General features: G+C 43.4%; 1 protein-coding gene across 3 annotated transcripts in view; it reads left to right on the top strand.

Moving 5' to 3' along the window:
- The first annotated feature begins 5,900 nt into the window (after window positions 1-5,900).
- NMT2 (N-myristoyltransferase 2) overlaps window positions 5,901-11,315 on the top strand; it is an 83,775-nt gene continuing 78,360 nt past the window's right edge. The window contains exon 1 of one of the 3 annotated variants that reach the window (XM_043966404.1): window positions 5,901-6,178. In XM_043966404.1, the coding sequence (XP_043822339.1) occupies window positions 6,069-6,178 (110 nt within the window). In that variant the 5' untranslated portion in view covers window positions 5,901-6,068. Of the gene's footprint in view, window positions 6,179-6,493; window positions 6,606-7,358; window positions 7,397-11,315 lie in introns of those variants that run through there. The other 2 variants (XM_043966407.1, XM_043966405.1) reach the window with 2 other exon arrangements.

Below are 11,315 nucleotides of genomic sequence, written 5' to 3'. Positions count from 1 at the left end.
CAGACACTGCCTAGTTGTGTGAACCTGTGCAAATCACTTAACCTCTCTCAGCTTTAATTTCCTTATTTGTAAAATGGAGATAATAGCACCAGCTTCACAGGATTGTTGTAAGGATAAAATAAAATAAGATATGTAAAGTGCTTTGCAAACCTTTAAGCTTTATCTAAATGCTGACTATTGTTGTTATCAAGAACCCTTACTTTAATGATAACTTGCTTTGTGACCCTGGGCAAATCACTTAAACCCTCAGAGTCTTTATCTGTAACCTGGGGATGAAAAGTAGTACACATCTTCCAGGATTGTTGTGAGATTCAAATTAGACAACACACACACACACACACACACACACACACACACATAGAGTGCTTTACAAATGTTAAAGCATTATATAAATATTATTATTTTTAGGAGTCAGGAGACCCAAGTGCTAATGCCAGGTCTGTCACTGTATAACCTTAGGCAAACCACAATTACTCCTCTGTTATCAAACTAATGATATGGTTGTGAAAATGGATAACTTGATTTGCTTGAGCCCCACAATTATCCAGGTAACCAGAACAACTATACAAGGCCTGGCTTCATTGGCAAATACATCAGTCATCCTTTGCATGACTGAGAGTAAACCTCCCTTTGGGAGTGGGCCTTTCTAAGCTCATCTTTCCTCCAAATTCCTTATTTGCCTTTGTTTAAACTGTATGTAAACCCTTGCAAACTCCTTGCATGGAGTCCTATTCTGCAATAGACTGGATAGCATCCATGATCATGTTAGATTTTCTTCCCTGTTTATTAAAACCATTAATTTTTAGAGGCATTGTCTTTCTCTGGTTTCCTTCCCTTTTAGGAAGAATGGGATTTAACTCTAGAGAAATGGCTTTAGCATTCTTTGGTTTTCCCCTTTGGGGAAAGACAGATCTAAATTCCATTAAGAGAGCATTTGCGGCACAGTGGATAAAATGCTGGCCCTTGATTCAGGACTCCCTGAGTTCAAATCCAGCCTCAGACACTTGACACTTAACTAGCTGTGTGACCCTGGGCAAGTCACTTAACCCTCATTGCCCTGCAAAAAAAAAAGAAAGCATTTGCCTTGGTTTACACGGTTCTCCCATGGTGGTGGTGGGGATACAAAAGAGAATATATATCAAAGTACTTAGAAAAGCATGCACTATCTGCGTGAACAGAAATCCCAACATTTTGCAACTGGAAAGGATTTCTGAAGGTAATTTATTACAGCTCCTGTATTTCAGGCAGGTTTGCATCATAACAATCAAATTTAGCTGGTTGTCAGTCCAGTTCTTTTCTTTTCTTTCTTATTTATTTGTTTGATTTTTTTATTCATTCATTAATTCATTCATTCAGAAAGTGATCGGGGTTAAGTGACTTGCCCAGACTCACATAGCTAGTGTCTGAGGCTGCATTTGAATTCAGGTCTTCTTGACTCCAGGGCCAGTACTCTATCCACTGTGCTACCCAGCTGCCTGTCAGTCCAGTCTGAAAAGATCTCTAATCATAAAGTTTCTATAATTGCCCTTGGTAAGCAGCCTGTTCTAATGTTTAATACTTTTAAGATATAATACTTATTTCCTTTCCCTAAGTGAACTACAACAACTACTAAGCAAATTCCCTACAATATAAGCACATTTATCCTGTCCAATGTAGAAATGGAGACCAATAGGTCAATGTCCACCATCATGGGCTTGAAAATATTTGTCCCCTCCTTAGCATTCTTTTGTCCAGGAGAAATTGGATGAGCTTCTTTGGACTTTCCTTCTGAATTCTACTTTCAACCTCATTTCACTGTGTCTTTCGAGACTCCATCCCATTTCTCCATATTCCTAATATTCAGAGAACAAAACAAGACAGAAGAGTCTAATGAGTGTCAATGTCAAGCAGAGTGGAAGGATGACTTTAGTCATTTCATAGCATGCTGCTAATAATATACCACAGAATCATGTTGGCTTAAAAAAAAACAGGACAAGATTTATCAATTCAAATTCATTTGTGTTCTTTGTAATTGCCTCCAGTTTCCCTTATTTTGTAACTGTAAGTCATGGCACAGGGGGGCAATTTTTTTTTTTTTACATAAATGTTAGAAGCTAACAGATCTCAGGGTGTAGAAGTGCCTAGTTTGATTGTCTTTATCAAGGACTTCTGATGTTATTGCTAATATTTTGAGTTGGCAGAGTCTCTCAGAAGAATTATAAGTACAACTTCCTGGTCCCTTATGGCTTATTTCAATAAGACCAGAGCAGTCTCCACTAGTGGTGTATGAGTCAGTCAGCAGGAAAGATACAAGTGTTTTTCCTTCTGTCTATACTCACTCCCCCATAAAAAAACACTGAATCTGAAATCCAAGGAAAGCCCACTTTTTTGGAGTGTCATAAGCTTAGCACAGAAATACCAGAGAAGGAAGAAGGAGGGAAAGGAGGAAGAAGAGGAGGAGGAGAAGAGGAAGAAGAAGAGGAGGAGGAAAAAGAGGAAAACAAGGAGGAAGAAGAAGATGAAAACAAGAAGGAAGAACAACTACCACTATCACCTTTTGAGAAATAAAGGAGGGGCAGGTAGGTGCCTCAGAGGATAGAGCACTGGCCCTGGAGTCAGGAGGACCTGAGTTCAAATCTGACCTCAGACACTTAACACTTACTAGCTGTGTGACCCTGGGCAAGTCACTTAACCCCATTGCCTAACACACAAAAAAAAAGAGAAATAAAGGAGGTAGGGTAAAGTCTATTTCTATACATGGCTGTGATTTAAGACAGCAGAGATATTGGTCAACTTTTTCAGCTTTCCAATGACTAATATGATAAATATATTACATAATGCCAACCCCAGAATCATAATACTGCTAGGCCAATTTCCTTTTTATTCTGGGGAGCATATATGTTCAGTATGGTTCATTGTTTTACAGCCCTTAACTTGTTTTTAATTTTCAAACATTTATTTGTTCCCTAAGGTTATTTAATTTCTCAATGTCTTTTTGAGGAATCTTTAGCCAAAGTTTTATGGAAGTTCAAACAAATTATATCTACTGGATTCACTTTGCCCAGTGCATTTTTATCATTTTTAAGAACCCCAAAATGTAGCGGGGAGAACAGGTGGGATCCAGGGTAAAATGTAGGCAATATAAAATCAAAACGTTGATAGAAATTTAATTTTAAAAGTAGGCTGGGGGCAGCTCGGTGGCATAGTGGATAAAGCACCAGACCTGAATTCGGAAGGACCTGAGTTCAAATCTGGCCTCAGACACTTGACATTTACTAGCTGTGTGACCCTGGGCAAGTCACTTAACCCTCATTCTACCCCCCCCCTCCAGACAAAAAGTAGGCTGAGCAGCTGTCTTTGTTTCTTCAAATTCACTAGGGTGCTGGTATCTGATGGAAGAAGAGCTGGATTCAAAGTCTGGCCTTGGCTATATAGCGGAAGTCACTTACCTTCTCAGTATAGCCCCCCCAAAACCCTGCAAGTCTATGACCCTAAGTAGTTATAAGACACACCTGTTTCCTCATTGGAAATTCATTCCACCAATGAAATCAGAGGTATGAGAAAGGAAGGAAAGAAGGAAGGAAAGAAATCATGGGCTCTCAAATCCTGAAGGCGTAACAAATTATTCTGATACTGCTGGTTTATTACAGCTACTGGGGGATTCCTGTCAGAGAGATAAACCCCAGATAAGCTTTCCTGAACAATAATGGCCTCTGTCTTCAGATTCAAATATGAAGGCCATCATAGTCATTTTCTGCATCAGTTGCAACTGTGAAAGAGAGAATATTGCATTTTCTTCCAGGTTTTGTCACCATTTTGAACTTCTTAAAAAAAAACCATAAAAAAACCCCTTTGGTTCATTTCCCATCAGTCGGTCGGTCGTTAAGTGTCTGACTATGTTCAAGGTTTAGAAATTGCTCTCTAATTTTCTTCTTTAGCTACCTCTATCTCAATCCTATTTTAAGGCTCTCTTACCGGCCCCTTTCAAAAGCACCTGCAGAGTAATAATGTTCCCAATCCCTCAGACAGGAAAGACTGATATCAAAAATTTCAGCAAACCTTCCCTCATTCAGTCTCATTTTCGTCATCCATACAGCCCTGACAGCTGTAGCCCACGTCCCCCTGTCTTCTAGCAAACAATCACACAGCTTTCTCATGGCCTTGAAGGACCTATAGACAGTGCTGGTTATAGCAAAACCCAAGGGAAAAAATGGTGTATAAAGGTTGAAATAGGAAATGGGCAATGATGATTCTGAACTCCAGACTTCCACCTCCAGCTTTCTAAGACAGTTACTAACTTCTGCTTAGTGAAAACAGGAGGCTCATATCATAATAATATAACAGTGATCATAATTCATGTTTTCACAGAGGCCTATTGGGGGAGAGGTTAATAAGAGAATCACCACTCCTGAAAATTCTAGATTTTTGGCAAAGGACTTAAGGCAAGAAGAAAGCTTCAAGATCTTCTAGTCTAATCTCATTTTACAGATGAGGAAACTGAGGCTGAGATGGAAAGAACCTTCCCCAAGGTCCTACAGCTTGGAAACCAGAACCTAAGTGGCAAATCTGGGATTTGAACCCAAGCCCCCAAGGGTTTGTTTTGTTTGTTTTATATTGTGCCATCTATCTCTTTATTAACAGGACTTAAATTTTTCTCTAATGGAAGTTGTCAGGGCCCTGAACAAGATCCCCACAGCTGATTTTGCCCCAGGCCACTGAGAATCACTGAAAAGATTTAAAGAGCCTCAGGCTCCCCAAGTCAACCATACTTACCAACACCACTAGGAGGAGAAAGAGAAGCCTGCTGCTGCTCTTCCAGGTCCTTAGAATCACAGAATACCAAGAGTTTAGAGGATGAAGCATAGTGTAGACAGTCAACAAGCATTTATTATGCACCTAGGATACTAATAGTGGCAAAAGCATGGTCCCTGCCCTCAAAGATCTAATGGGAGGAAAACGCAAATAACTATGTAAATACAAGATATATTGGTACACATACACACATATATGTAAATGGAAAGTAATCTTTGAAGTCAGGTACTAGTGGTGGGGTATTGCTAGAATTGGAATCAGAAAGCTCTGGATTTAAATTCTGTTTCTGACACAAACTTCACAGCACTTCTGCTCCTTCCCTCTCTCCTAAACTAGCTGGTCTTAACTACTTGCCTTATATTTGTATTTATTCAACTTTATGGAGGCTGTCCCAAAAGGCTTAGTGCACTGCATTTTGAGGGATTTTCTGTCACACGCTGTGTGTGTGTGTGTGTGTGTGTGTGTGTGTGTGTGTGTGTGTGTGTGTGTGTGTGAGAGAGAGAGAGAGAGAGAGAGAGAGAGAGAGAGAGAGAGAGAGAGAGAGAGAGAGAGAGAGAGAGAGAGAGAGAGAGAGAGAGAGAGAGTTAGAGTTCTTGTCTCCCAATTAGAAGGTAAGCTCGTTGTGAGTAGGGAATCACTTTATTCTTTGTACTTGTACCTTTAAGCATCTAGCACAGCTGTCGCCTAATAAATGCTTGTTGACTGGGCTAGGAGCTCCAGTCTTCTGTAACTAGCTGGGTGGGGAGGCCTGTGTTCTGAAGCCTATGAAGTCTGGATGCTACGCTTATCATTAGGCCACCCCCAGCCTCATTTTTCAGACAGGAAAACTGAGGCTCCGAGAGGGAAGGGGCTTGCCTAGCGTGGCCCGGGAGGGTCGTGGCGCGCTTCCTGCGGGCTAGCTAGGCTCGGGTCTGCGGGGTCCCCCGCGTCACCTGGAGCGAGCGGAGGCGCCCCCTCCCCCCAGGGTCCAGCGGAGGCCCGGCGGGGCGCGGGGGCTGCGGGGCGGGGGCGCGTGGCGCGTGGCGCGTGTGCGCGCGCTTTCCGGGAGCTCCCCCCAAATTCGGAGGAGGGGGGAAGGAGGGGGAGGAGGAGGAGGTCGGCAGCTAGAGGGAGCTCCTGGCGGCTGCGGGCGCCCGCGCCCGGGCTGCGCTCACACTCCCACGGGCGGTGCTCCCTCCGCCGCCGCCGCCGCCTTGTCACTCTGGGCTCTCCCCTGCTCGGCTCTGCGCTCGCCTCGCCTCGCCTCGCCTCGCCCTCTCGCTCGCCCGCTCGCCTAGATGGCGGAGGACAGCGAGTCCGCCGCCAGCCAACAGAGCCTGGAGCTCGACGACCAAGACACCTGCGGGATCGACGGAGACAATGAGGAGGAGATGGAGCACGCCCGCGGGTAGGGGAGCCGGGCGGGGCGCGGGGCCGGGACGGCCGCCGGACCTGCCCCTGCCCGGCTTGGCCGATGCTCTAGCGGCTGGGCTGGCGGGTGTGTGTGTGCTCGTGTGCTTGTGTGTCTGTGTGTCTATGTGTGCCTGTGCCTCCCGGCCGGGCCCCACCCCCACCTCCTCCGCAGTCCCTGCAGCAGCGGGGGGGTCCCGGCTCGGGCCCCCGAGCCGGCCAGATCGCGGAGAGGCTGCTGTGGCCGTGTTGGCGGCGGCGGCGGCGGCGGCGGCGGCGGAGGGCGAGCTAACGTGCATTTGTTTGCCTGGTGCGCTGGCTGGCCCCAGGACCATTGTGCCCAGCTGGCCCTCCCGGAGCTGCCTGGCTTTCACCCCCGTGCAAGCCAATCCTTGGCTCCTGGAGGCGTGTGTATAAATGCATTTGTGAGTATGTGCATGCGTGTGTGTGTGTGTGTGTGTGTGTGTGTGTGTGTGTGTGTGTGTGTGTTCATGCATGCATGGGGTGGGGTGCGGATGGAAGACACGCCGCTGTCACCCAGCTGACGGCCGAGCCTTTCTTTCCAGCCTTGGCTTCAGATTAGAAGCTGCCTCTGGCTACCCCAGGGCCGGTGGGGTTCAGGTCCGGGTTTCTTTCCGGGCCCCTGCGAGTGGGGCGGGGGTCGGGTCTGTCTTTATCCAACCCCCGGGAAGGTGTGTGTATTGGGGGGGTGGGGGGCAGATTGCTTGCTGCAGTTCCCAGCATGTGATTTTGTCCGTGGGAACCGAAAGCAAAAAAGAGCGAGAGAGAAAGGAAAGGGGGAGGGGGGGAGAGAGGGAGAGGGGAAGAAGAGAGAGAGAAAAAATATGAGAATGAATCAATCCCATTTCCTTTGTGGTCAGCCCCCATCTTCGGTTCTGCTGCAAATGCCTTATTTGTAATGGATCGTCCACGCGCTCTTCCTCTCTTCTTTCTCCTCTTCTCATGCCCCTCACCCCACAAACCTGGGTGGCTTATTATTTTTTTTCAACGCGCTTTTGGTTGGAGGTTAGCTATAGAAAGTTCTGCCTTCTTTGGCAGTGGTGAAGTACCCCAGTCCAGAAGCAGTTAGCTCCAAAGGGGTGTGGGGAAAGATGCCCATTTCCTGAGCTAAGTCCTTGAACCAGGGGTCAGTCAGTCAATCAACAAGCATTGAATTAAGCGCCATGTGCCAGGCCATGAGGCTACAAAGAAAGCAGTGAGTTGATGCGAGGTATTTCCCTCCCAGAAATGCTTCAGTGTTTCTTTTCCCCATTCTACCCTTCTTCCTAGGAGGCTCTGAGCTTGTCTTTTGAATAGTACAGGTTTGCATTTGTGGAGCCTGCCTGTGCATATATGTATTTAGGGTAGGCTCTTCTCACCTATTTCAGCTCTCTTTAGAGTCTTCAGTCTTGTGGGCACCTCCCACAGACTTCACCATATCCTGCTTACAAAGCTTATATTTGATCACAAAAGTCAAAGGCCGGTAAAGTATTTAATACTTGATCAGAGCTCTCCTTTTTCTCTTTAACTTTCATTCTGTAGCCCTGCAGATGTGATTTCCTCTTCTCTTTTCCTATGAGAGACCAAATTGTTTCAGATGAAGCAAAGAACACTTCTCTTAACAGGTCTGTTTTCTGAGGCTGGCTGATGGAGCAATTTGACATGAAGATGTGGGATGGGGGTGGTGGTGTAAATGTATTGCATTCCCCTCCCAGCCTGCTGTGTTCAGAGAGTGTACAGGCATAGAACAATTACTGTTGCACCTAGAAGTGAGATTTTGTGAGCCAGTATGACTAATGTGGAAGTGGGTCAGCTTGAAAAATATGCTTCAGATAGTCAAAAGGTGGTTTTCTGATTCTCCTGCTACACTGGCTTTTCCAAACGATTGATGCTTTCAAGTGTGGAGGGGAAAAAAAAGATTTTCTTAGACAAGAGGGAGGACTGAGCTTTTGAGATGTCTGTAAAATACAAAACGAAAAATTAAGGGGAAACTGACGGGTGCCTCTATCTTCTTCCTTGGGTTTTGTCTTTGGCAAGGTGGGGTAAAAAGTACCATTATACAAGTCCAGAAGATTTTTATTTCCAAGACAGGGAAGAAAATTCTATGTATGTTTATGAAGTTATGGGAATTTGTTTAGGACGGCTACCTACAAATAAATAAATAGCCTTTTGGAGACAATAAGTTGTGATAGCCTAAAGTAAATGCTGGGGGCTGCCCTAATGCTGTGGCAATAACCATCTCACTAGAGAGGACTTTGTTTCTCTTTCTTGCTTACTTGTGGTCTCCTTTTTAATATTCTTCTGTTCATCTCTTGGCTGTGCTTTATTTCATCTTTTAGTCAGGGTGTTTGTCTGCTTTAGTACAGTTTACCTAGCTCCTCCTTCCTGCTTACATACACAACACTTGGCCTTGGTATCAAGGGTGCCAAGAATTACCAGTCTGTGTGCTGATTGATACATTACTGTGTTGCTTCCTTGCCTGCCTACTCTCCCCCAACCCCCACACTCCAGTCCTGGAATCATTACAATGGGCTGGAGGAGGGTCTCACAGCAATCTGTTACACATTATGAGTAATTCTTCAGGCAGGGTCCTTTAATATACCTCACTGATTAGTAAAAATGAAGGAATGCTCAGGAGGCTAACAACTTTTAACTGAGAGTAGTTAAGGTAGCCATACCCGTCACCCGTGGAAAAAATAGAATTGAGCTAATTAGTTGCTGGCCTATTAAGATGTGAGATCTTGGGTAAAAAGATTCTAAGTTACTTCTCATACCATTTTGAGAGGGGAGTATGAAAGTCCCTGGGCCTCAGTTTTCTCATCTGCAAAATGGTAGGGTTGGGATAGACAACCAATGAGTACTTTGATTTATTTAGTGCTTAAGGTTCACCAAGCATTTTCTTCTAGATCCTGAGAGCTAGACAATAATAGCACAGGAATTCTTTTTAACCCTGGTTTTACAGCTGAAGAAACTGAGGCTGTGAGAGCCCACCATGTTCAGTCGTCTGGTAAGGTGTCAGATCCAGGATTGTAATATATAGCAGTTTATAGCTTTGCATAGTAAAAAATGAATGCTAAATTTGAAATTTTAGGACCTGGATTCAAATCCCACCGTTGCTTCCTACTATTCTGTCACCCTGGGCAAAGCATCGAACTACTTGGACACTCAGTTTCCTCATTTGTAAAATGACAGGGTTGGATTAAATAAATAATATTCCATTGTTGTTGTTTAATTCTATTCCTGTTCTAAGGCTATAATCCTGTGATTTCATTTGAGCCTCACAACCAACGCCGTGAAAGTATTAAGTGTTATAGGTGTTATCCCCATTTTCAATTTGAACAGGTAAAATTAACATCTATGATCACACAGCTAATAATAACAGTTAGCATTTATGTAATGCTTTGTTTGCCAAGCTTTACAAGTGGCCACATTTAAAAGATTGAGGAAACTGAGGCTGAAAGAGATTAAGTGACTTGCCCAGACTCACAGGGTTAGTAAATGTCTGGGAAAAGATTTGAACTCGGGTCTTTCTAACTCCAAATTCTGTGTTTCTTCTACCATACCAAGCTATCTATAATATCCATGATTCCTTCACCCCATAAGAGTTTAAGTGGAAATTATATCATTTGAAGGAGTAGTTTTCTTTCATCTGGCCATAATAGATACAATATTTTTCAGCAAAAAGCTAAGGTTTTCTTTCAAGTTGGCTTGAGGTATGATGCTAAAATATGAGACAATCTTTTACACGTACTCTCTTCAGTCTCCGTTAGTTCCAAAAAGCAACAAATAGCCTTTGGGGGTAATAAGAAGTCAGTTGTTCACCTTCTTGGGGTGAGCTCTCTGAGGTTGGTGGGCTAGGGCAGAGGAGTCATTTACCTAATGGAGCCCTTGTAGCTTAAAAGTATTCATTCACTTCCTGAACTTTATTCTCTGATACTTTATGGCATTTGAAATTAGTGCCTTAAATTAGAAGAAAATATGCAATGGAAATTTTAAATTTATATGCCACAGATGTTGCTTTTCTCCTATTTTTATAGACTTTCTGTGAGATAACTAAAAATGTGTTTTAAAAAAATCCGTGGCTGAGACCTAGAGTACATGAATGAATTATGAAATATTTATAGGATGTTTTCCAGTGAACAGTATGGCTCTCTCCAGTATGTTGAAACCCACTGTAGAGTTATAAAATACTTGAATCAAACTATTTCAGGGGCCTTGTTTTCCACAGAAAATGTGGTTTTTACATAGGTTTGGCCCATCTAAATACTGTGGTAGCATACTACCATAAAATCTCATTAATTAAAGCTAGATTGGAGACGGGCCAGTCTGAATTATGAACCTCAGCCTGGCAACAGCATTCAGCACAAATTCCCAATAATCTCTTAATTGTCAGATCTTATACCTTTTTCTCATTGCTCATCCTTCTTTTTTTAACTTTTTAAAATACTTTTATTTAAAGTTTTGAATTCCAAATTTGGTCCTTCCCTCCCTCTCCTCCTCCTCCCTGAGACAGTAAGCAATCAGATATAGGTATACATGTGCAATTATGTAAAACACTTCCATATTAATCATTTTGTGTAAGAAGACTCGAGTAAAAGAAAACAAATCAAAGAAAGTGAGAAATAGCCTGCTTCAGTCTATATCAGTTTTTTCTTTGGAGGTGGATGATATGCTTCATAATTAGGCCTTTGGGATTGTCTTGGATCATCTTATTGCAAAGAATAGCTAAGTCATCCATTGTTATTCATTAAACAATATTGTTGTTACTGTGTATAACATTCTCCTGGTTCTGGTCACTTCACTATGCATCCGTTTGTGTAAGTCTTTCCAGGCTTTTCTGAAATTATCCTGCTTGTCATTTCTTATAGCACAATAATATTCCATGACAATTATATCACAGCTTGTTTAGCCATTCCCTTTGATTTCTGATTCTTAGCCACCACAAAAAGAATTGCTCATCCTCCTTGACCTCAGTGCAGCATTTGATACTAATAATCCCCCTTTCCAGGATACTTTTTCTTCTCTGGGTTTTCTTGTACTCTTTCTACCTGAGAGTTCCTTCTTAGTCTTCTTGGATGGATTGTCATTCATATTTCCTCCCCTAACTAGGCACCTTAGCGTAGTAGCTGGCATAT

The sequence above is a fragment of the Dromiciops gliroides genome, chromosome 5 (assembly GCF_019393635.1).
Source record: "Dromiciops gliroides isolate mDroGli1 chromosome 5, mDroGli1.pri, whole genome shotgun sequence".
Lineage (NCBI taxonomy): Eukaryota > Metazoa > Chordata > Mammalia > Microbiotheria > Microbiotheriidae > Dromiciops > Dromiciops gliroides.
Note: the sequence above shows the minus strand (reverse complement) of the source record. Positions and strands in the feature narration are given on the sequence as shown.